This window comes from Oreochromis niloticus, linkage group LG8, assembly GCF_001858045.2.
Source record: "Oreochromis niloticus isolate F11D_XX linkage group LG8, O_niloticus_UMD_NMBU, whole genome shotgun sequence".
In the NCBI taxonomy this organism is placed as follows: Eukaryota; Metazoa; Chordata; class Actinopteri; order Cichliformes; family Cichlidae; genus Oreochromis; species Oreochromis niloticus.
Genome location: NC_031973.2, coordinates 30,363,991 through 30,390,195, shown reverse-complemented (window position 1 = coordinate 30,390,195; position 26,205 = coordinate 30,363,991). Strand labels below are relative to the sequence as shown.

At 41.9% G+C, this 26,205-nt stretch overlaps 1 protein-coding gene across 3 annotated transcripts in view; it reads right to left on the bottom strand.

The window, feature by feature from the left end:
- Positions 1-1,504: 1,504 nt before the first annotated feature.
- Positions 1,505-26,205, bottom strand: part of LOC100707149 (carbonic anhydrase-related protein 10) — a 1,009,504-nt gene continuing 984,803 nt past the window's right edge. Inside the window, exons 6-10 of one of the 3 annotated variants that reach the window (XR_265714.4) lie at positions 11,212-11,284; positions 8,679-8,833; positions 8,227-8,401; positions 4,106-4,214; positions 1,505-2,452 (exon numbers count right to left, since the gene is read on the bottom strand). Coding sequence is in view for 2 of the 3 variants with exons in the window: in XM_013273682.3 (XP_013129136.1) it covers positions 4,165-4,214; positions 8,227-8,401; positions 8,679-8,833; positions 11,212-11,284 (453 nt within the window). In the remaining variant the exon portion in view is untranslated. Of the gene's footprint in view, positions 2,453-2,626; positions 4,215-8,226; positions 8,402-8,678; positions 8,834-11,211; positions 11,285-26,205 lie in introns of those variants that run through there. The other 2 variants (XM_005447896.4, XM_013273682.3) reach the window with 2 other exon arrangements.

Sequence of the window (26,205 nt, the reverse complement as noted above, 5' to 3'; positions counted from 1 at the left end):
TGGAGCCACAGAACCTGGGAACCTTGGAGTCAACCTTGAACTCCTACATATATTAAAGTATTTTACAGTAAAATGTGCTTTCAACAGCTCAACAACTTAAACATCACAAAAATTGGGGTATGCAATCTAAAAAAAAAAAAAAAAACTGAAAAAGAAAAGAATCCATTTCAATGATCTAGACAAAGTAGAGCTGTGTGCTTCTACAAGCAATTGAATGCCAATTGAATTGAGATGCTGTAAAATGCACTTCATCTTCAAATCTTCATCTAACTTATCTTTAGATCAAAGACAGTTGAACTAAACAAGGGAAAGAAACCCGTGAGCTGCTAAATTCTTGTGTTTTTATTTCCCAATACATAAAACCTTAGAACTGATAGAGGTTCTTTTTACGAAGACTCTATGTCTATCTTTAACCCTGCAGATTGTGTAGCTAGTGACACAAGCTGTCATTAGCTTGGAGTAAATTGGAGAAGGGGAGTACAGTAATTAATAAACAAATATTAATATTAATAGTCAATAGAATCCCTAACCTTGTGACTAAAGTGCCACTGTTAGAGATTGCTTGCATTCCCAGCATAGTGACTGAGATTTGCAGTGTAGCCACCATAAGAAGATGACAGCACATATTTATATGTGTTTCAGATTCAAACTCCAAAATACCTTAACTGAGCTACTGGACATAATAATATCCAGTAGTTCTAAGATGCTTTCTAAACCCCCAAGTTCACTTGGGTTTGAATGGATCCCCGCGATGTACCTGCAGTTTTTTGTTACACTGCATTTCAATACACCAACTAAGCATGCACCTTTCAGTTGGATTTCTACATCGAACAGAATATGACCACAGCTTGAAGCAGCTCACAACAAGTTTCCCACTGTTTTTAAATCAGTTGCTGACTTTGATATTGATAAACACTCCTTTGGTCAGCAGTATTACTTTTTGCTTAAGGAAATTTGGTTTCTTTCTTTTTGTTGTTTCTCTTTATTATTGCAAAATTCTTCTTTCCATAAATTCTAAAATACATTTCCTGCTTTTGGGCTTTTATATACTTGTCACAACCATGCTGATAGTCTGTTTCTCCCGGAGCCAGATGTTTTCCAGCATTGAGTTCTTCACAAAATTTTTCTTCGGCGACCCATAGAGACACCATTATTGTAAAGCAGGCATCAATCTGCTGGATCTGTATTTCCAAACATGTGAGGTTCCTCTTTTCATGTCCTCTGATGTCAACTGATGTGATCTAAAAGAGTACTACAGATCACAGTAACCCTAACAGTGCTACCTGAGTTGGATCTGTATCCTAACCAGCAATTCCAAGCTGCCCATTCCGAGATTCTGAAGCCTACCTGCTAGCATTTCGGTGAATCCGTTTCGGTGTGGCCAGAGTTATTGAGCAAGTCTCTAAAGGGGAATATTGTAACATGAACATATTTAATGTGAAACAGTACAAACAGGTGGAGATATAACAAGTAAAATCCTCAGATAGTGAAACATGTTCCAAAGTTAACTTTCCAGACACATTTATTGGGCTGATAACATCAAACACAGTGTATGACCATTGTAAACAAATAAAACAGAAATAAAAGGCATCAGCTCAGACTGAGAACTGCTGCAGAATTCAAAGTGCGCCAAGCTTTTTAAAATTCTTAACTTTTTGTCTTTTTAATATCTTCTTAATATATTTTTTGAACGTTATTTCATTATTTTTTTCTTTACATATTCATTTTTCTTTTGTATTGATAATTATAATATGTACATATGAGGCCAAGACACCGGTTGCTTTGAGACCATATGAAAGCTTTGGAAGTTGTCCCATGGCATTATTCTAGTTTTGGAAAATGACAAGGTAAGGCTGTGTTCCATCTCTGTTGGTTTTGCTGATTGCATGCCCTGTTGTTGACTGAAATGAAACGTCCACGTGAGTCTTCCTGATGGCTCCATATTGTTGAGCAGGGGAAGGGCAATGACTTAGTTCTTGGATTTTCTTACTGATAGCAATCTTTTATCTACAAAGGCTTTAAAGTCCCTAAGGTTGTCATAGTGTTTGACGGGCTACCAAATAAATGCTTTGTGTTTTTTTTAGGTTGTTTGTCTATTTTTTGTTTTCTCCCAAAAAGTTATCGATATCAAAATGTTCATATAGATATAATTGTTCAGTGGGGGAAAGGACCTGTTAGCATGTGTTTGAGCAAAGGTTCAAACGGTTCTCACTGTATGAAGAGTCTCCTTCCTTGCAATGCAAAGTTCCTTCATTCAAATAATGTCTGGTGTTATTTGTCTTTATACAATGCCATGAAAAAGTCTTAGATGAGATACAGCCTCGAGACCAGATTTCTTCTTCATTCTCCCCTGCCTCACTTCTTTTTCTATTTCTCTCCCCTCATCCTGAACTCCATCTCTGTCTCCACGTTCAGCCGAGCCGAGAAGGCTACTTCAGCAACCACTCGTTCACTGGAAGAGAGAAGTGGGACAGGAGTGGGCATACAATTATATATAATTATATATGAACACAGTTATATATATATATATATATATATATATATATGTATATATATATATATATATATATATATATATATATATATATATATATATATATATATATGCGTATATATATGTATATATATACACATGTCAGTACCTAAACCTAACAAATTGGTTTTCAGTGTCTAAACCAGGGGTGTCGAACTCCAGGCCTTGAGTGCCAGTGTCCAGCAGGTTTTAGATCTTACCCTGGGTCAACACACCTGAATTAAATGATTAGTTCTCCAGGCCTCTGGAGAACTTCAAGACAGGTTGAGGAGGTAATTTAGCCATTCAAATCAGCTGTGTTGGATCAAGGACACATCTAAAACCTGCAGGACACCGGCCCTCAAGGCCTGGAGTTCGACACCTGTCATCTAAACATACACAAGTTGTTTTTGTACTTGAACTTATTATTATTAATGTAAGTAACTGAAAGCAAAAGTAAGAAAGTGTAAACATTGTAAATCATCACAAAACTCAAATCCAAACCTGGACACAAACCACAGATTCATGAACTCCAGACTCCACCAGCATCCTTCAAACCTCCGTAAAGCTTTCGCTCCTTAAAAGAGAATCTCTAAGAAGTAGTGCAATGCACTACTGACAGGAAAGGACACCTTGTGTGCATGTTGGCACCATTTAACAGAAAGACAGTGTTTGACATTATGTGACAAGAATACGGGGTCATGTTTCTGTAAGAAAGCAGATATATTTCGCCTTTTAATGAGACATCCTCACCCTACTTCATCCTGAAGGTCCTCAATTCTCAGAACAATTAAAAGAAGCAGGTCTACGTTTGTGTTTTCGCAATTGCCTCCCTCAAGGTGTGCAGAGAGTGCTTTTGTTTGATGCTCAGGAGACTCTAAGGTGGGTGAATTTCTGAAATCTCTCCCCACAACTGCTCCCTAGAATAATAATTTCATCTTTTAAGAGGAAGGCAGGGGAATGTCAAATAGCAGAACAGACGACCAATGAGAGACTAGATACAGTAAACAAACCCTCCCTATGCTCCCGAGACCTATGGTAAACCAGAATTCAGCATCCACTTATGGATACATAAGTGAAAGGAACAGAGATGATGACAATTATGAAAAGACCTGTGGTGAACACAAAGTTCAAGAAGAGGGAGGACCATAAGGTGACATATAACAACAGAGGAAGGTGCACACAGATCAGGTATATCCTATGCAGAAGGTTCAGTCTGAAAGAGATAGAAGACTGCATGGTGTTGACGGGGGGAATGTAGCAAGTTGAAATGTTGAAAGCTGAAAAAGGAAGAATTTTACAGAGAATTCAGGGAGGAGTCGAGACAGCCTGTGGGTAGTGGGGAAGAGTTACCAGACTGCTGGGAAAGTACAGATGAAGTGAAATGCCAAGATTTTTTGTCTGGTGTATGGCCAGGTGGCTGGCAAAGAAAAAGTCTCATATGGAGATGTCTAGAAGCTGGACACTAGTTAGGAGAAAATGCCTTGTTTTGATTAGTAAGACAGAGAGATTGAGCTGAAAAGGATGTGCAGCAGGTTAGAGTGCTTAGGAATACAATTGGAAATGTATGAACAAGTGAAAAGACCACCTTACCAGGTGGTAAGGAGATGTCATCTAACCCATTCCTCTGACCTGAGGCGTGGAGACGAAGTCTACTGATACTGATTTTCAAGAAGAGAGGTTACATGGAGATCTGTAATAACTACAGGAGGATAAAGATGATGAGCCATACTATAGAGATATGGGAAAGAGTTGTTGAATGTTAAAGAGAGAAGTGACAATTAGTGAGCAGTAGCATGGCTTCATGCTGAGAAAGAGCATTACAGATGCAATTTTTGCTTTGTGAGTGTTAGTGGGAAACTACAGACAAAGTCAGAACAAGTTGATAGAAAGCGTAAAAGTACATGAGGGTGGTGCAGGACATCTATGAGGACAGTGAGAAAGCAGTGAAGTGTGGGGTAGGAGTGACATATGGATTCAAGGTGGGGTGGGATTACATGAGAGATCAGCTCTGAGCCCTTCCTATTTGCAGTGGTGATGGACAGATTGACAGATGAGGTGAAGCAGGCAAGCAGGAGTCTCCATGGACTATAATGTTTGCAGAAAACATTGTGATCTGTAGTGAGAGTAGGCAGCAGGTGGGCGAGAGCCTGGAGAGAAGAAGAATTAAAGCCTGGAGAAGCAAGACAGAATACGTGTGTATAAATGAGAGGGAGACAGTTGCAAAAGTGCAAGGAGGTCAGTTATACAAAGCAACAGACAATACACAAGATAGGTGAAAAAGAGAGTGGGTGGGTGGAGATGAGTGTCATGGGTGATTTGTGACAGAAAGATAGCAACAACAATGATAATGAAGCTTTAAAAGCTGGTACTGAGACCTGCTATCATGTATAGTTTGGCAACTGTGGCAGTAACAAAAAGGCAGGAAGCAGAGCTGGAAGTGGTAGATTTAAGATTTTCATTGTGAGTGACCGAAAAGGACAGATTAGAAACAGAAATGTCGGAGGGGCAACTCAGGTTCAGCGTTTTGGAGACAAAGTTAGAGAGGAAAGGCTGAGATAGTTATCTGCAGTGGATGGATTGTGGATGTACTGGGCAAAAGATGTTTAATATGCTGCTGGCACGCAGGAGGAAAAGAGAATGACGACAGATAAGATTCATAGACGTAGTGAAGGAGGGTCAGTGTGACAGAAGAGAATGCTCATGTTGTGAGTCCACTGTGACGACCAGTGCAATCAGCTGAAAGAAGAAGATGATCTCATTTCTTATTTGTGGGGATCGTTTTATCAAAGTGAGTGGTTTATTCACTAAGATAATTGCTGTAATCTGGACCTAGTTCCAGGCTGGTAATAATTCAATACAGGACTACAGGGTGGGCCATTTATATGGATACACCGTAATAAAATGGGAATGGTTGGTGATATTAAAGTCCTGTTTGTGGCACATTAGTATATGTGAGGGGGCAAACTCCTCAAGATGGGTGGTGACCATTGTGGCCATTTAGAAGTCGGCCATCTTGGATACAACTTTTGTTTTTTCAATAGGAAGAGGGCCATGTGACACATCAAACTTATTGGTAATGTCACAAGAAAAACAATGGTGTGCTTGGTTTCAACGTAACTCTATTCTTTCATGAGTTATTTACACGTTTCTCTTTGTTCACAGTCATTGACATGTCGAAGAGGTTAACCCGTGAGGAGCGGATTGAAATTGTGTTGATATCTGGTGAACGCAGTAACTGGGTCATTGCAGCAGATTTCAATGCAAGACACCCTACAAGGCCACCCATCTCCCATGCTACAGTCAGCAAACTGCTTGCTAAGTTTCGTGAAACTGGTTCAGTGTTGGATTTGCCAAAATGTGGACGCAAGAAAACTGTCACTAATGAAGAAACATCAGTGGCTGTCCTAGCTTCATTCAGCAAGAGCCCACAGCGTAGCACTCGCCGTATGTCACTGGAGAGTGGCATTAGTCGAACATCCCTTCGGCGGATATTAGCTACTTACAAATGGCACCCTTACAAACTTCAGCTACTGCAGCATCTCAATGAGGATGACCCAGATCGGCGCACAGAATTTGCAGAATGGGCAAAACAAAAATTGGAACAGGACCCTCAGTTCACGCAGAAGATTTTGTTCAGTGATGAGGCAAACTTTTATGTGAATGGTGAAGTTAACAAACAAAACCACCACTATTGGTCTGACACTAACCCACATTGGACTCCAAGACTGTTGGAACAACAAAAGTGATGGTTTGGTGTGGTATATGGGGTACAACGATAGTGGGTCCATTCTTCATCAATGGAAACCTCAAGGCCACTGGATATTTGAAATTGCTACATGACGATGTGTTTCCCTCTTTATGCACTGAAGCTGGCATGTTCCCTGAGTTTTTCCAGCAAGATGGTGCACCACCACATTATGGGTGCCAGGTCCGAGGATTCCTAGATGAACAGTTTCCTGGAAAGTGGATTGGTCGTCGTGGGCCAGTTGAATGGCCCCCAAGGTCTCCCGATCTGACCCCCTTAGACTTTTATCTTTGGGGTCATCTGAAGGCAGTTGTCTATGGTGTGAAGATAGGAGATGTGCAGCACCTGAAACTACGGATACTGGATGCCTGTGCTGGCATTTCTCCTGCTGTGTTGCTATCAGTGTGTGAAGAGTGGGAGAAGAGGGTTGCATTGACAATCCAACACAATGGGCAGCACATTGAACACATTTTATAAGTGGTCAGAAACTTGTAAATAACTCATGAAAGAATAAAGTTATGTTGAAACTAAGCACACCATTGTTTTCCTTGTGACATTACCAATAAGTTTGATGTGTCACATGGCCCTCTTCCTATTGAAAAAACAAAAGTTGTATCCAAGATGGCCGACTTCTAAATGGCCACCATGGTCACCACCCATCTTGAGGAGTTTTCCCCCTCACATATACTAATTTGCCACAAACAGGACTTTAATATCACCAACCATTCCCATTTTATTACGGTGTATCCATATAAATGGCCCACCCTGTAGAATAGAATAGAATAGCCCTTTATTTTTATTGTTCATGTACAACAAAACTATGTTTTTGGTTTGCTTGTTGTTGTTTTTTAATAAAAAATCTTTGACATGAAATCATGCATGGTTGTTTCACATCTGAGAAAAGACCATTCAGTGGAACGATCACTGCTGAGACAAAAGATGAAGGGGAATATATGAACTCCTGCAGCAAGAAGATCATGAAGAATCAGCCAAAATGATTTCAGTTTTAAACTTTTTCATCACACTTAATATTTATCATCAGAGGTTTCAAAAGAGCAATTTCTGTATGAGAACAAAGCTTTGCTGATTTAATAATATTTATTCGGTGACATAATATGCCGCACACTTTTTCAAATCAGATTAAAGAGCAAAGAAGACACATTTAGGAAACATAGCAACTAAAACACATTTGCCAGATCACATATTGTTAAGTTACCAAGTGAGTAGTATTAGACTGTGTAGATTTGCCAATGCTGTTTTGACTTGGTAACTGCTAACTTATCTCATCTGACATTAATAATAACACAAAAACTGTGCAACAGGAGCTTTACGGTACAGGTGTACATTGCCAAGCAGCTTCTATAGGTGTAATGTGTAAAAGACTCAGTACTTTTGTCCATATAATGTACATTTCTTGAAGCTTTCCTGCTATGTTTCTGTACAAGAGCCTTCAGCTTCTAAAAATGGCAGCCTAGCAATTTTTGTTAATGGTTGCCTAGTGTAGCACAAGAAGAAAAATAAAGGCATGCTGCCTTTATTTGTATTTTTTTGGGGGGGGTGCAAAGCATTTGGTAGAGCTCTGGTTAAGACTTGTTTCTTTTTTTGTTTTGTTTTTTACAAAAATATGACTACATAATTCAAATTTACAAAACAGATTATGATCATAAAGTGTATCTAAAAGATTAACATAGCTGTGATATCACCCACTGACAATAACTAAAGGCATAAATTGAGCATTTGGCCCTCATCTTTTTTTATAATATATCTAAAATCTTAAATCAGTTGACTGGTCATGCATTGCATCCCACTTGCCTATTTTATAGATTAATTATTCTATAATTGCTCTGTTGTGTGCACAAAAATAATTGTTATAACCAGATTGTGTGATCTTATGAAAGGACAGATAGCATAATATCTGTAATTAAATATTGTTTAAATATCAGCTATTTACAGGAGTAGTTTTTACCTCGGTACTGGAGCTTCTGAGCCCTGTTGTTTGGGCAGTCCTTGCCCTGCATGCTGAAGTTAATATTGGTGCGGATGCAGCGGTTGTTTAGTGGCTGCACAGGACGAACGTTGTCACTCATACTTAGAAAGATCTGAGAGGGCTGGTTCTGGCTCAGCAGCCGCAAGGAGTGCATCTAACATCAAGACAGAGAGAGAGAGAGTGAGAAAGAGGGGGAGGGAAGAGAAGCAAAATTGGCTAAAGTATCATGGAAATGTGACCCAGGTTTTTTTATTCACTGCATTAATTTCCAGCAAGGACTGAGTAGAAGATTACACACAGGAGGAGAGATTTTGGAGGAAAAGCCTCAATGTGAGTAGACATATTTCACTGAGCAATTTTTTGAGAGAGGAGTACTCCCCAGTGTATTGTGGGAGCTTTGTTTCAGGTCTGTGCTGGTGGGTGAGGCTCACCTGCATCCGTGTGAGATACACTGGCTTATTCATCAAGATCCACGTGGCGGTCTCAAAACATGGAGGGATGGTCATTGATCCATCATATGTGATAAAACTACTTGTTTCTGGATAAATCTCCTCTATGTTCAGGCCGTTCAGTAGATATGCATCATCTGCAGGGTAAAAAGCCAGAAAACCGAAACAAAATGAGACCTTTAATGTTTCATCGGAAGACACTGGAAATGTAGTTGTACAAAAATTGTATTTCACATGTAAAAATCAATGGATTTGTAAACAAATTACTAAAAGATTATCATATACTGTGATTTGTTTCACAGACTTAGAGGTAAGGAGAGAGTTACACTACCTGTTTCAGTTACTGGAGACAAAAAATAATGGCCCACAAACAAGCAGCGACTTAAGGTGGCTGCAATAAATTCATGCTCACAGGTTCTAAACCTATGACACACTGACTGCAAAGGATTTTCTTCCAAGCAGTAAAGCAATCCTTTTATTTAGAGCATGCTAGTTTGTCCAATTATTTTTGAGTCTCTAAAAGTTGAGAACTATGTCCAAAAAATGGCTGTAATTCTGAAATCAATGCTGAAAGTTTTCAGTCACATGTTTTTTGTTTGATTTTAAATAAATGGTAGTATTATAAGGAAAAGATATGTGAAAGATGTATCATTGTCCAAATGTTTTTGGATATTCAGAAAATATTCGCATCTGGGAGTTGGACACTGGCACCAAATTCAACCACCCTGACCAAGGAGAAGTAGTACTCCATTATTAAGAGACATGCACAACTCTCTGGTGTATATCTTTGTTGAGACTAATTAATTACTACAGCACAAATGTTAGAGTACCATACAACGTAAATGTGACTGTATATAAAAGATGGACGTCACTAATTGGTTAATGATTAATGAAATCCTTGAGCTCAGCATTTTTAATCTTGATGTTTGGAATCCAAATCCAGTCCTCCAAGTTGGCAAATGACTTGTGATTGACAAGTCATTAGTCAGTGAGCATTGCCGTACTCTAACAGGGACTATAATTCACAAAATATTGTACTCAGTATGACCTAACATTAGTGATTCAAACTAAAGTTTCTGTTGAGTGCTAGTTTCCCATATTCTTCTATATAGTTTGAAGTCTTTTTGCAACTAGAGGATTAGCCACATGTTGGTCATTATGTAGGTTTATGACATATCTGCATTTGATTCAGTTTTTATTAAAGCTTGCAGGTTGTTTTGTTTTGGCCATGGCTCTAAAAATGAGTCAGTGTATGATTTTAATGAAACTGGTTATAAAATTCAGTATTTAACATAAATTGCTGAGCTGATATTTTCACTCATACAGAAAATTAGTAGGGTACTCTAACTCAACTGCAATTGTAGAACAAATACAGTGGATGGCATAAATCTGTGTACTCCAATTGAGTGGTAAACAGTGAAATACACTGGTGTAACAAATAAGCTGTAATTTGAGTCACTTATCATACGGAGTCTGGTCATCATTACAACTCTTTCATAAGAAATTTTTCTCACTTCTTTCATTTGCTGTTCTGTGAATGACAGCTTGTTGGTGTGGCAACACAAAACCTCTTTTATTCAAACTGTCTCCACTGTCAGGATGGTAATTGGACAGACTACAACTCTCCCTTCCTCTCTTTCTCCCCCTCCATTCGCTATAACTTGCTGTCTACTAGTCCTCTCGTGACAAATGGGCTACTGATTGTGGTAAGGTCACAGTGGTAGGCTGCTGCAGCTTTAATGCTGAATCAGCTGCATCACTACTAAATACTAACTGATCCATCAAAGGAATAAGAGCTGTGAAAAAATAAAAAACACTTTAGGCCACTCCACCTACACTGATATTTGATTGTGTGTTTTTTTTTAATGTGTATGTATCTTCATATATACTTGAGTGTAAATCTGTGCTTTTGGGAAGAAAAACAGAAAAACGTTGGGCTGGTAGCATTATTGGCTGTGAGAGGGATATGCCTAAGGACTCATGAGCATGAGTGGGTGGTGTGTGACAGCATCTGCATGTGTGTTTCTGTGAGTCAGTGTATGCGAAACAGCATATCTGACAGAGTTTTGACAGCTGTTAAAATCCATTCTACTTTGCTGCTCCTCCTACTGGACCCAAAAGATCCACCTCTGCCACCCAACAACACACCCACCCCCAGTGACGTGGTGTTCACAGACCACATGAGGTCATCCGTGAGGTACAACCCCAGAAACCAGGTTGTTGATTCTGACCAGCCCACCATGTACTGTGTCATCCACAAACTTTACAATGTAGTGGGTGGCAACCCTGGGGACGCAGTTGCGTATCAACAGGGTGAAAAGTAGAGGGCTCAGAACACAGTCCTGAGGGGAGCCTGTGCTGAGGATGATGACACTGGACAGGTTCTATCCAACAAGTCAAGCAACCAACCAAGCAAACCCCATTAACTGTGATCCACCTGGAGCACTATGCAGAGCATGCTGCTTGGCCAATTTATGATTGGTGCTTTAACAACTTATTACACACAACCACCTACTTTTATATGTTATTCTTGTGATGGTGTCTCTGTTCAGCATTCGATTCAGGAATGAGTTCGAGGTCTCAGCAATCTAGAAAAAAGAGAAAAGGAAAAAAGAGGGTCAAAAGAGTGAGGTTAAATGATCACATAATGAGTTGAGAGCTCTTCTCTTGTATGATTAAATGAAATTTAATCTATTCGGGACAGTACTTCTAAGTATAATGAGAGCGTATTTTTTAATCTATCACCTTTTTAGGAAACCATTAAAAAAGCCTCAAAGACTGTGCTCTAATGACAGCAGAACTTGAGCTGAAGTCTATCTCTGTTGCAGTAACAGGAGTTGTAAATGTCTTCATGGGAGGCAAGTGGGTAATGGATAATTTTCTGGGCAGTGGAAATGGCCCTTATGAGTGCACTTCACTCTGCTGAGGAGCAGATGGCAAACCATGCAGACATGCTTTAGGTCGACGCACACTCAGTAGAAGAGTGGAAGAAGGAGACCATCAGTTTCTGAGCCAAGTTGTTAATTCTGTGGATCCACAGTAGGTAGGTGGAAACACTGCTGGGCCTCTTTGACTCCCGTGAGTTTTACTACTGGGTTAGGTAACGGATTCCATGTATAGGTCTTATTTAAAACAAAGACATAACCTTGTGATTTTCTCTTGGCTTAAGAAGTATATGAAAATGAGGAGAGGCTACTGAAACCCCCAATGTTTGTTTGTTTTTAGTTAGCATTTCCACACATTTTTACTATGATTTTGCTTCCTTTGTTATTTGATTATTGCATACATACATCCACATATTCTTACTCATGATGTGATATTGAGTTTCATCTTGTGGCCCAGTCTCACACTTACACTGCTGAATTTGCGTGCTGATGAAAGTGGAACTGATTTTCAACTGACAAGCAACTCACTGTTTTCTGTAGGTAAACAGTTGTGAAACATTTTAAAGTGTCCTCATCAGTGCTTGCTTGGAGAAACAGCTAAGCAGTAAGATGACATTTCTTACAGCAGCTTTGCAGTCATTTCGGCACTTACGCTATTATGGAACACACATCCACAGTAGGTGTACAGCTAATTGTCAAAACAAGATAGATTTTATTGTCAACCAACTGCAAGGGCCTGGGAAGGATCACGGTTATCGGTCAAGTGTTTCGTGCCCACAAATTAGCATTTCGTGCACACGTTATACCCATTTCGTGCCCACGAAGTAGTATTTTGTGGCCACAATTTATTTATTTTTTGGACCATGTCATCAGAGGGGCTCCGTAGCTTTCTTTTTCAGTGTACTGATGCATTTTATTGACATTTATTTAAAATGCCATGTCATCACACCTTTTTTTTTTTTTTTTTTTTTGGCCTGTCCCGTTTGGCTCTTTTGCCATCAGAATTATTGTCTAAAGGTGAAGAAAGATGCCCAACGGATTTACTTTACCAAATGGACCATCCCAGCCTTGCCGTAATGGTCTATTTGATTCACCTTTTATTGTTTTACTTTCACTTGCTAAATACGGGACAGACTTGACTGGGGAAAAGAAAGGGGAGAAAGAAAGAGGGAAAGAAAAACAGCGGGGAAGAGGGATGGGGATAAAGGGCAAAAAACAAAAACCAACAAAATAAGCAGACAAAAAATACATATATCAATCACCTGGATCACCTGTTGAGAAAGAAAAAAGAGAAAACAAGCAGAAGAAAAAAAAAGAGCAACATAATAAACAACATCAAGATGATCTATGGGAATATAACAGTAAATACTAAATATTAAACATTATTGTGCAGCACGTAAGATCGATAGCGCACAGTGTGCTTTGAGGTAGGAGCCAAAAAGGGTGTAGTTTGTGTGTGTGAGCACCCGTGTGTACACCTGTGAGCATGAGCGCGCTTGTATTTAAAAGGTTCCTTCATGTAACGATCTGCTAGAGGGTGTGGGAAGCCTCCCTAGAGAGGTGGCGTCTGATACCCAACCTGACATATAGACACAGACATACAGGCACACACAGATAGAAACATCCATTCCCACCCTCATGCTCTCATATGCAATTACTCAACACTCACCCAACGTGGAGACAGACATAAATAGACACTGTACACACAATCACACTCCCCAAGCGTACTCTAAGCCCCAGGTCTATAGGTACCCTTGCCCCTGAAGGGGGAAACTGCACCCAGACCCAGGTAGCGTTACCCTTTTCCCTGGGGTGGAGAGAAGCAGACTGCCCCGACTCGGCAGCAGCAGGGAGACCTCCAGAGAATGGAGGTGTGTGAAGACTCCAAACCTCCCTCCGCCCGCTCATATGTAGTGTTGATGCATGTGTGTTCTAAGGTGCATTTAAAACCCAGGAGGGCATGGAGCTACCTGCCAGAGAGCAGCAGGTAAGCGCATAGCCCCTCCTGATAGCCCTCAATGTCTACATGCATTTAAAATTGAGAGGTGGGCAACGACGCCAGGGGTGAGGTTGTACATCCTGATGGTCTTTTGGATTCTGTGTAGCGTGCCCACCCCCAAGATATGTGTGTGTTATGAGAGTGTGAGTAATGTGAATGTCTAAGTTGTGGGATAAAATTGAGGCACAGGCAGCCAGAAGGGGACAGAGGGGGGGATGCCTCCCCTGCACCCTGGTGACACACCTTTACCCCAAGGCCCTGCATGTGTGGGTGATTGTGGTGGAGCGGGAAGAGGGAGGCAGCTGGAGATGGGGAGGGAAGGAAGGGAGGGGCAAGTGACCCCTCCCTGGGGCCAGCTCCCCCGCTGACCCCAGTAGGCACCCCCATACTCTGCAACCCGCCAGGGAAAGGGGCCCCAAGCCCATCCGGACCGGGGCCCAGTTCAGCAGCGCCGCCTGGCCCCACAGAGCCGACAGCCCACCCGACCCCACCACAGAGAAAACTGCACCCACCCCGTCATCCACACATCTTCCAGACTACACAAGACAATAGACGCCCAGGCTGAGATCTTCCTCCACCTCTCCTATATCTCCCCCTGCTGCAGAGTGAGTTCCTGAAGAGAGGAGACCTCCTGCAAGAGGTCTCCTCTCAACAGCCTGCAACAGCCTCAGCCACCAGTTGAAGAGCCCCCCAGGTGGCTCGATGCACTGGCGGCACCCTGCGTCAGGGCTGGGCCCCCATACACCCACCCGCCCACAACCCCGGCAACACACCAACCAGGACCCAGGCCCCAAGTCCCAGCCAGGGCTCCAGTCCAGAGACGGAGCTCCCCCAGAACCCCACGCCCGTCCCGGACCCACCCAGGGGCAGCCAGGCTACCAGGTCAGTGTTACGGCCTCTGGCCTCAGGTGGCCCCACCTTCCTCTATGGAAATCAGTGTTCCAGGACTCACGGGGGATTGGCTGGCCCCGGACCTATGCCCGCCTCAACTTCATGCAGATCCAGCTTGCTCATGAGACAGGAGGCTGACTATTTGCTGCAACATGGCTTAGCGAAGCCCAGTCAAAGCCCCTGGAGCTCGCCTTGTATAGTGGAGTCTAAGCCAGATGGCTCGCCCCGTTTTATTACAGACTTCCGGAAGGTGAATTCTGTGACTGTGGCTGACTCACATCCTCTCCCAAGAGTTGAGGATTGTGTGGACAGTATTGGTACTGCTCAGTATGTCACTAAATTAGATCTTCTTAAAGGTTACTGGCAGGTCCCTTTAACTGAACGTGCCTCTAACATCTCTGCCTTTGTGACACCTGATGATTTTCTACAGTACACAGTCATGGCATTCGGCATGTGTAACGCTCCTGCCACCTTCCAGTGGCTGGTAAATAAAGTCCTCCGTGGCCTGTCCAACTGCAGTGCCTACCTAGATGATCTAGTAATTTATACTGAAACATGGCAAGATCATTTGGAAACTTTACGCCAGGTATTTCACCGTTTAGCTCAAGCTACTCTAACTCTCAACTTAGCTAAGTGTGAGTTTGTCAAAGCTACAGTGACGTACTTAGGCAGGGAGGTGGGACGTGGACAGGTCCGGCCCATTGATGCCAAAGTGGCAGTGATTACAGAGTTTCCCACACCTACCACCAGGCGTGAGTTGCGCAGGTTTCTAGGGATGGTGGGCTACTACAGAAACTTTTGTAAAAATTTGTCCTCTGTGGTCAAGCCATTGACTGACCTACTCAGCCCAAAGGTTGAGTTTATATGGTCAAGTGAGTGTCAAGATGCTTTTGAGAGTGCGAAAGCCCTCCTCTGCCACACTCCTGTGTTAGCTGCACCTGATTTGACGCGACCATTCAAGCTTGAGGTTGATGCCAGTGCTGTCGGGGCTGGGGCAGTGCTGTTGCAAGAAGACTTGCAGGGTTTGGACCACCCCGTTTGTTACTTTTCCCGCAAGTTCAATAAAAATCAGTTAAACTACTCCACCATTGAAAAGGAGACCCTGGCTTTGTTGTTGGCTCTTCAGCACTTTCACGTATACCTGGGGTCCAGCATGTTACCTCTTGTTGTGTACACCGACCACGACCCACTCGTGTTCCTTGCTCGCATGTTTAATCATAACCAGCGCCTTATGCGCTGGGCTCTGTTGTTGCAGGAATACAACTTAAGTATTCACCACAAAAAGGGGTCTGAAAATGTTTTAGCTGATGGTCTGTCCCGGTTGTAAACATGTGTTGCTGTGTTTGTTCTTTGTTTTTGTTCACTCTAATGTCTGCTTCTGCCCAACATAGTTGGTATTTTAAGGGGAGGGGTGTTACGGCCTCTGGCCTCAGGTGGCCCCGTGTTAAGAGATTTTGTTTAATGTTTTATTAAATAACATGCTTTCCCTAAATAGGTTTGCGAATGTACAATGATGTTCATATATTTTATACTACATGTATCTTGTCACTACACATGCACGTGAGCCTTGCTGACTTCTAAGAAAATGACTGGCATATGGAAGTTGCCACAGGAAACCTCACCTTTGCTGAGTTTGCTGAGTCTGCCGTTGAGAACAGGAACCAACTGGCTTCTGTTTCCCTTAAGATAGGCTTGACCAGTTCCTTACTGACAGTTGAACGTATATGTTTTATGCTTTGTAAGGAGTGGTATGTTATCTCTTCCTACATGTGTCTGTGACGCAAACATGCTTGAGTATAAATAAAGCTGACTGCAAAGCCTCGGGGTGAGTATCACGATCACTCACCCGTGCGCACGTAGTTCTCTGAACAAAACTCTGACTGTTTTGTATTCCTTCAATGTGTTTTATAATGTCTTACCACTGACATTTAATTGGTCCTTCGAGCCGGATTTTTGATTGATATTATTATATCATCTAACTATTTACAGACGGAGCCGCCAGATCCTGACGTCGTGACTACCTGCACTGTAAACCACCGCTTCCAGCGAAGCGAGGAAAAGCCCAGAGTCGTAGATTCGCCTACTGGCCAGTGTCATATACAGGTCCACGACGCCAGGACCCGGTGACGCCGGAAAAAAGAACACAGCGCAACATTGAAGGTGAATATAAAGCAGCCAGAAACACTTTGCGTTGAATAATCGATTTTTAGGCTGACACTGCTCAAAGTAGAAGGGTCCTGTGTGGGCCGAAAGGACAGACGTGTCCTATTGTAAAACGTCCTGTGTGGACCGGGTCCTGTGTGGACCCGCACGTAAACGCTCGCCTGTGTAAGACGGACTAATTCGCCCCGTGTGGGCCCATTCCGCAACAAAAGAGAGGTTGGTAGCTCGTGGTTTCATTTCACTCCGGGAGTGAAAGGTAATGAGAGTGTCAAATAAAAATAGGATTTTTTCTAAACGCGCTGTATGTTTGTTGAGGAGTAAGTGCTTCATTGAATAGGAACTCTAGGCTCCTGCACTACTCCTAGTGTTTTCCTGTGAGTACTGAATGGTGAGGAAGAGAAAGGTTGCGCATCAATGCATAAAATTAAGTCCGCCCTGAATTTAGTTCAGGGTAGAAGGCTGACTTAATAACCTCCTCTGACTCTAGTATCAGAACGTCTCACAGTGTGTGCTGGCAGTATTAATAAATAAAAGCAAAACAAGGTGTAATGTTTTAAAGCATGGAAAGAGGAATGAAGTGGAATAAACAAAAGGTTAAATTAAATTAGAGCTTATTTAATGTATTCAAATTGATAATAGAAGGATAACAACCGGTAAACTGGTATTAATAATGAAATATAGTTGGCAGGACGACCGTGCCTAGAATGGATAGAATGCATGAAACCAGATAACTCACACAAACACATATTAAATGAAATAGAGAGATGCATAAGGTATATTAAGGTTGTGTCATTGTTCAGCCAAAGAAAGTGTGTGAAAAGGAAAATGTCTCCAGCTTGGGAAAGGGTGAGACTGCAGCTCACCCTCAGCCCTTGGTGGACACAAATAAAATATTGTAATATACTATTGCTGTTATATAAAAAGATAATAACATTAATAATGAAATAATATTAAATATGAAGAGGCACCTCAGTCAGTTGTGATGTGAGGTGGATAATTGTTAAAAGTAATCTGTATCAAGCTTAAGGTTTGCTCAAATTCAGTATAATGACATATGAGATGAAGAAAATAAAGAAAATATGTAAACTAATTAAGTGCATAGAGACACTTGACCCGCTTGTAAACCTGTCATCCTAGATGAGATTTTGTTAAGATGAAGAGCAAACCTATACTACCAAGCTAATGAGCAAGATACACCCTTTTATTTTGTATTAATTTTTTTTTTGTTTTTCAGAGCAGAAGCTGCATGATATTGAAAGCTCACACATGCAGCAGTCTGTGATCTCAGTTTTTTCTCTCACACTTCTGCTTTGTTTCTGACAGCAGTTCTTTTTCTTTTTGTGTCCCAACTCGTGTGTAAGGCCTTCATGCCATCAGCAACTTGTTTTTGTTTGTTTGTTTTGTTGGTTTGAAAAACAAATCTGTGATCATACTTGAGGATCACAGTGACACGAAATGATTAGGCACATGATTTACTGATGCCTAGTTTTAGAGCTGTGAGCTACGAGCTGTAAGCAATGCAAAGTTTTTCCCAACTTAGAAGTTGACATATGTAACATGTGTGAGATACATGAATTCTTTTAAAACAAAATAGAAATTGTCTAAAATGCCTTAAGTAATATGTAGTGCTGTATCTACAAAGGGAAAAAAGAAGAAGCATTCAGTAACTTGGAAATAGCCTTTCTATTTACATGCAGATGGAAGTGCAGGTTACATGAAAGCTGTTTTAACACAGGCATTTGGAGAAAAACAACGTCTGCTTGCATGTTACTTCTGTAAATTAGACTCTGTTGCGTCAGGCCTGCCCACATGTGTGCGAACCGGTGTAGCCGCAGCAGAGGCAGTAAAAAGTCAGCTGACATTGTTTTAGGACACACTTTAATCATCAAAGTGCCCCCATGCAGTGACTTCAATTTTAAATCTAAGCCAATTTGTCTTACCTGACGCATGTGAGACAACTCTCAAATGTTGGACACTTATTGTCGCTATATGGAAAGTTCAACAAAGAGTTTGGTTAGTCTGGAGAAACAGGAACTACATGCCCATAAAAGGAGCTGACTGTGTCAAGGACGCAGACAGACAGAGAGACACACGGACAGTTAGTATGTTTTTTCAGCAGTACACCATTTCGCAAAAATATGGCAAAATAGGGGTGTGATCACCTCCACAGGGGCACCAGTACAACATGGCAGTCATCTGAAAAAATTACTAGGAGTAATCACATTACCCAGAAAATTAGCACTGTGCAAATGTGCTGCACATCAAAAAGATGACTCTTACATCACTAAAGGAAATAACTTTGCAGATAAAGCAGCAAAAGAAGCTGCACAGCAAAACACAAATGTTCTTACATTAACCTCGTGCTCCCTGATACCAATAGAAGTCCTTAAAAACGAACAAAAGGCGGCACCACAAAATGAAAAATCCTCGTGGTTAAAAGATGGCGCAATTCTGAAAGATGATATTATGACGTGTAATGGGAAACCTATTCTACCTAAATCCCTACATAAAACAGCAGCATTAGTGACACATGGGCATTGCCATTTGTCAACAGCAGGGATGGTAGATATTCTTTCTAAACAATTCTACTCAAAAAATTTTGAAAACTCAGCTAAAGCATATATAAGAACATGCATGATATGCCAAAAACATAATGCACAGGGAAATTTAAGGCCAAAGAGAGGCCATTTCCCAACACCGCCACATCCTTTTCATACGATACACATGGATTTTATCCAATTACATAAACACCAACAAGTAGAATATGCACTAGTAATCATAGACGTATTCTCAAAGTGGCCAGAAATCTACCCAGTGAAGAAAAATGATGCAATCTCGGTGGCAAAATGTTTGTGTAATCATTTTATCCCAACATATGGAATACCAAATCTAATAAGATCTGACAATGGCACACACTTTGTAAATGAAGTAATATCAAAAGTCTCCGAAGCGCTAGGTTTCAGCATAAAACATCACTGCTCATACCACCCACAGAGTGCAGGGCTGGTAGAAAGAACCAATGGCACTATAAAACAAAGGTTAAGGAAATGCATGGAGGAAACTGGTCGCCCCTGGCCTGAATGTGTAGGTCTGGTCAAAATGTGGATAAGACTAACACAAGGCTCACAGAAACTGACACCCTTCGAAATAGTACATGGGCGACCCTTTCCTCTACCCATTACAAGTGAACCGATAGATAAATCCATAAGAGAAACAACGCTGGCAGAATGGATGACAAAACTGTTGGAAAACAAGGAAATAGTTTTGAACAATCAACTGCCGAGTGATTCTTTTTCAGTCTCTTCCAGGTTGAAACCAGGGGATTGGATCCTGATAAAAGTGCTCCAGAGGAAAAACTGGTCCTCCCCGAGGTGGGAAGGACCCTACCAAGTCCTCCTGGCCACACCAACAGCCTGCAAAATTGCTGAACGCCCCCCCTGGATCCACCAAAGCCACACGAAGAAGGTCGAACTACTCCAGGATTCATCGACGTCAGCCTAAAGTGAGCAACAGCCTAGATTCCAGTCCTCCCTAACCTCCGGTGTTCGCTCGGTGGGGAGTAGGGTGATCAGTGGCAACACTTGGGATCCCACTCCTCTGGCTGAGGTCTACTCACCAGGGGCCCTGGGAGTGACAAGGGGTCGAGAAGAAACTCACTCACAAAACAAAGAAGATCAAAGACACCAAAAGTGCTGCAATGACACTTGTCATCACAGTACTATGTACACTCTTGTGGTTGGTGGCCATCAAGAGCCAGGTGAATGGATTCAACCCCTGTAACGAAACGGCCGCAACACAGGTCAAAACCACAGCAGACCTGTACCTGTGTTACAACCAAACGAGCTTCTCGTCAACAGTATGGATTCCCCTGAACTCATTCCATATTGGAGGATACTTAGGGAGCCAGTGGCCTGGATATGACTGGTACCTGTCAAGCTCAGATGCCACCAACCCAGGCTGGGACACAGTCTTCACCTATACTGGAAACGACTGGACACCTGTATCAACATGACCGGACCAGGTGAGCGCATAGGCACGCTGAACGACTCAAGCTGCCTGACTCTCACAGACGTGGACCCCCTATTCAACCCAGTGAGCAGAGCTGACATCTGGTGGTGGTGTGGAGATCCACAAATCTACGATCGACTGCCCAGGAATAAGACCGGAATGTGTGGCCTGATATCTCTCCTACTGCCAGTTCAGGTTATAAAACTTTCAGTGATTGACATCACCATGAATGCTGAACGACAATGGTTTGCAAGCCGGAAGAAAAGATCGGCTCCAGCCCCAGCGCAACCTGAGCCCGACCCAACGTACATAGACACCATAGGAGTCCCCAGAGGAGTACCAGATGAATACAAACTAGTGGACCAGGTGGCTGCTGGTTTCGAGTCATCAGTATGCTGGTGGTGCACTATCAACAAAAACGTGGACAGAATAAACTATGTTCACTATAACGTGCAGCAATTAGGCAATCTGACCATGTCCGGACTCCACGCAGTAGCTGAGCAACTGAGAGCCACATCCCTAATGTCGTTCCAGAATAGGGTCGCACTGGACATGCTCCTGAGTGAAAAGAATGGGGTATGTTCAATGTTTGGAAAACAATGCTGCACATTCATACCCAATAATACAGCGGCGGATGGAAGCCTCACCAGAGCCCTGGAGGGTTTAAAGACCCTAAATGAAAAAATGAAAGAACATTCGGGAGTCGACACTTCGATGTGGGACAGCTGGATGGATATGTTCGGGAAGTACCGTACTCTGGTGTCATCAATTCTAGTGTCCATGGCTGTATTTGCAGCAATACTCACTCTATGTGGATGTTGTTGTATTCCCTGCATTAGAGCATTAATCAACAGACTCATAGCAACTGCCATCACACCACATGTTACGTTTCACCAAGAGACGATGATGTTGCTTACACATCAGGACCGAAACACAGACTTTGAAGAAGAAGACAATTTTTAATTATTGTCAACAAAGTGAAAACAAAACCTAAATGTTGATCATATCAATTTTACTAAATGATACTCTGGTTGAAAATGTATACACAAGTGACTAGAAGTTGAAGTATGTAAAAATATTTGAACAACAGCAGGGAATGTTAAGAGATTTTGTTTAATGTTTTATTAAATAACATGCTTTCCCTAAATAGGTTTGCGAATGTACAATGATGTTCATATATTTTATACTACATGTATCTTGTCACTACACATGCACGTGAGCCTTGCTGACTTCTAAGAAAATGACTGGCATATGGAGGTTGCCACAGGAAACCTCACCTTTGCTGAGTTTGCTGAGTCTGCCGTTGAGAACAGGAACCAACTGGCTTCTGTTTCCCTTAAGATAGGCTTGACCAGTTCCTTACTGACAGTTGAACGTATATGTTTTATGCTTTGTAAGGAGTGGTATGTTATCTCTTCCTACATGTGTCTGTGACGCAAACATGCTTGAGTATAAATAAAGCTGACTGCAAAGCCTCGGGGTGAGTATCACGATCACTCACCCGTGCGCACGTAGTTCTCTGAACAAAACTCTGACTGTTTTGTATTCCTTCAATGTGTTTTATAATGTCTTACCACTGACACCCCGCCTTCCTCTATGGAAATCAGTGTTCCAGGACTCACGGGGGATTGGCTGGCCCCGGACCTATGCCCGCCTCAACTTCATGCAGATCCGGGTGTGCCAGACCACTCACACCATTGGCTGCTGCAGGAGCCTTGAACACGACGGACCAATGACACGGCTGCCTGCATTTACCGGGGAATACAAAAGGCTGGAGGTCCTTCACTCAGTGGCTGCTGCTTAGGACTGAACATGCAGTTTGCCCTTCGTGCCTCCCTCTTCAATCTTTGTTGAACTTGTTTCTTTGTCAAACCATGACGCATGCTTGAACTTAGCCTGATTAGAGCTTTGCGCTGCTAGCTGGCTGTGAGTAGAAATTGTGATGCTGGCTCGCCTTAGTTTTCTCTTAGCTTTTATTTTGTGTGCCGCCAGCTTGCCTTAATTAACCTTTAGCTTTTACTCTTGTCTTCCTTTTTTGTCTTTATATAGTAATTGTTTGCCCAGGGGTCTGTTGAACAGCCCTGTCGGTTTTCTGTTTAAAGTTTGAAATTAAAACCTTTCTTTACTCAGTTTTGTGTTCGGGGCTTGTGTATGTTACTCCTCCCCTGACGCCTAGCAGAGGGGGTCGTAACAGTCAGTAACCCACGTCCGTCAGCACAGACCCTCCCCTAGCCCCGCTGCACGCAGCCACGAGGAAACCGCCATCTAAGAGCCAACACAGCCCTTAATATGCCATGTCCGCAACCCCGGGTTGAGCCCTCCAAGGAAGATGCTCCTGGGGAATCCCCCGACGCCCCAAGCCTGTCCCTACCCCCACACCAATCATAACAGTGACGGTGGGACCAAACTATGACCCCCCACCCCCACTAGGTGATGGAGCTGATCAAAGGAGCCCAGAGCAATTGATGTGATGTGGTGGCAGAGGCTGTATCAAGACTAATGTAATCTATTGGATAATTTCTATATTGGTTAGAATTAAGATTATTTTTATTTTTCCAGTTCATGAGGACTGTTTTCTTGGCAATGCATAGGGCAGTGAAAACAGTATGGGCTATATTCTTTTCTGTAGTGACATTATCTAAGCTGCCCAACAAACACACTAAAGGGGAAGTTGGAATGTTACATTTCAGACACTTTGATAAGTCTTCACATATCTCGCGCCAAAACTTCTGAACTGGTGGACAGAACCAAAGAGCGTGGATATAATTGTCCGGTGAATTGGTTTGGCAGTGTGAGCAGTTGTTGGTAGACATAAAGCCCATCTTGAGCATCCGATGACCTGTATAGTGCACTCTATGTAGTATTTTGTATTGAATTAATTGAAGACTGGGATTTCTAATTAAATGAAAAGTTTTTAAGCATATCTGAGACCAGAAGTTTTGGTCTAAGTTAACTGATAAATCCGCTTCCCATTTTGCAATAGGAAGTGATATTGATTCATCTGTTTTAGAAAGCATTCTGTATATTTTGGAAAGTAATTTTGGGGTTTTAAGAGTAAGAAATTGTACCACACTTGGTGGTGTTTGTAGTTCAACTTGACCCGGTTTAAATTTCTTTTTTTTTTTTTTTTTTACAACTTTATTTATAGTTTTCAACAAAACAGTTCAGCATTTCTTACAAAAGTTGTGAACCCCACCCCCACCCCCATCCAGGTGGCATCCCACAAATAAGAAAACACAATACAACAAAAAAAAAAAAAAAAAAAAAAAAACCTCAAACCAATCTCTGTGTCAATCATTATAGCACCAACATCCGGACCTCTGGCACATGAGAGAAGTAACAAAGAATAAATAAATCCCAACAATCAAAGTACGGACATTGAGGAGACTAGGGACGGCAGTCAGAGAAGAGAGCGAGAGCATAAATTACCAACAAATAAAGAACAATAAGTCAGGCAAAAGGCAGACTCTTGATATGAGTTATGAACTGTGACCAGGTTCTGTCATATTTACCCTCCAAGCCGTGCACTGTATACCTAATTTTTTCCAGAGCTAATCCCAACATCACCTCTCTAATCCAATGGACATAGGAAGGAGGATTCGTCGCCTTCCAGTTCAACAGTATCAGACGGCGGGCATGCAACGAGGCAAAGGCTATTGCATTTTTATGGAGGTGGGAGAGCTTTAGCTCATCACGAGCTACACCGAAGATAGCTATCAAAGGGTCAGGCCGCAGTGTTTCGCCAGATATAGCTGACAGTGATTGAAAGATTGATGACCAGAAACCATACAAAGAGGGACATGACCAAAACATGTGCCCCAAAGAAACAGGAGAATAATCACATCTAGGACAGTTTGGTGCAACATTAGGGTATAATTTAGACAGTCTGTCATTAGAATAATGCAACCTGTGGACAACCTTAAATTGAATCAAGCCATGTCTAATACAGAGAGAAGATGTGTGTATACGCTGTATGGTATTTTTCCAGGTGTCTTCTGGTATAATTTCTCCGACCTCCCCTTCCCATGCTGCCTTAATTTTGTCCCATGTATGAGGGCAGCTATCAAGAATTAATGCATAGATCTTTGATATTGCTCTTTTAGTGGGTTGACTCACATTAAGAACTAAATACAGTAGGTCTTTAGAGGGTGGAGATGGGTACCCTGAGAAACATTTAGAGGCAAAACTCCGAGCCTGAAGGTATCTGAAGTAGTGAGACTTAGGTAAATTATGGTCTTCACATAAAGATTTAAATGAAACAAAGCCATCCTCAGTGAAGAGATCTCGAAAGAAGACCAAGCCACTTCTGTGCCAAGCTGCAAATGAATGATCTATTTGAGATGGTGCAAAAAGATGATTAAACATTATTGGAGAGAAGCTACATGTATTTGTCAAATTAAAATGTTTCCTGAATTGACACCAGATCTTAATCGAATTTTGAACTACCAAATTGGAGTTCAGCTCAGGTGCTTTGATATTTAGTGGGAGAAGGGCAGTTAAGATCGAAATCGGAGAAACTGGGAGTGTAGCTCTCAGTTCCATATCAGTCCAGACTGGACCCTCCTTATCTGCAAACATGGTTATCCAATATGTCAGCTTGACAATATTAGCTGCCCAATAGTAAAATAAGAAATTGGGTAAACCCAAACCACCATCAGATTTAGCTCTCTCCAGGCTTGCTTTCCTTATACGTGCAGGTTTTTTGTTCCATATGAACAAAGAGATAAAGCGATCCAGCTGAGCAAAATAGGATTTGGGGAGAAAAATGGGAATCATTTGGAATAAATAAAGAAGCCTGGGCATTACAGTCATCTTCACTGCATTTATCCGTCCTGCCAGTGAGAATGGAATTTTTGACCACCTATCCAGATCGGTTTTGGTACGATCTAAGATAGACCTGTAGTTATACTGGAAAATAGCCTTAATTGAGCCAGCTATTTCTATTCCCAGATATGTAAATTTGTCATTTTCAATTTTAAAAGGCAAATTTTCATAAGTGATCTGTTTTGCCAGATTATTTAATGGAAACAATAAAGATTTTGACAAATTAACTTTATACCCCGATATGTTACTAAACTCTTGTAGCCAGTGGAGAAGGTAGGGCATACTCTCAATTGGGTCTGATATCTGCAAAAGGAGATCATCAGCATAAAGCAAAGTTTTATGGTTTATTTCACCCCTGGATATACCTTTAATCCTCCCATCAGATCTGATAGCAATTGCCAGTGGTTCGATTGCAATGTCAAACAGGAAGGGCGACAGGCAGCAACCCTGCCTCGTTCCCCTGTAGAGCGAAAAATATTCCGAAATCAGACCATTTGTCCTGACTGCAGCCATAGGTGTTGAATATAGGACTTTGATCCACCCACAAAAAGTAGGCCCCATGCCGAATTTTTCTAAAACTGCGAAAAGATAGGACCATTCGATTCTATCAAATGCCTTTTCAGCGTCAAGGCTCAGAATAACTTCCGGATGTATTGTTGAATGGGGAGAAAATATCACATTAAATAGTCTTCTCACATTAAAAAATGACTGCCGTCCAGGAATGAAGCCTGTTTGGTCC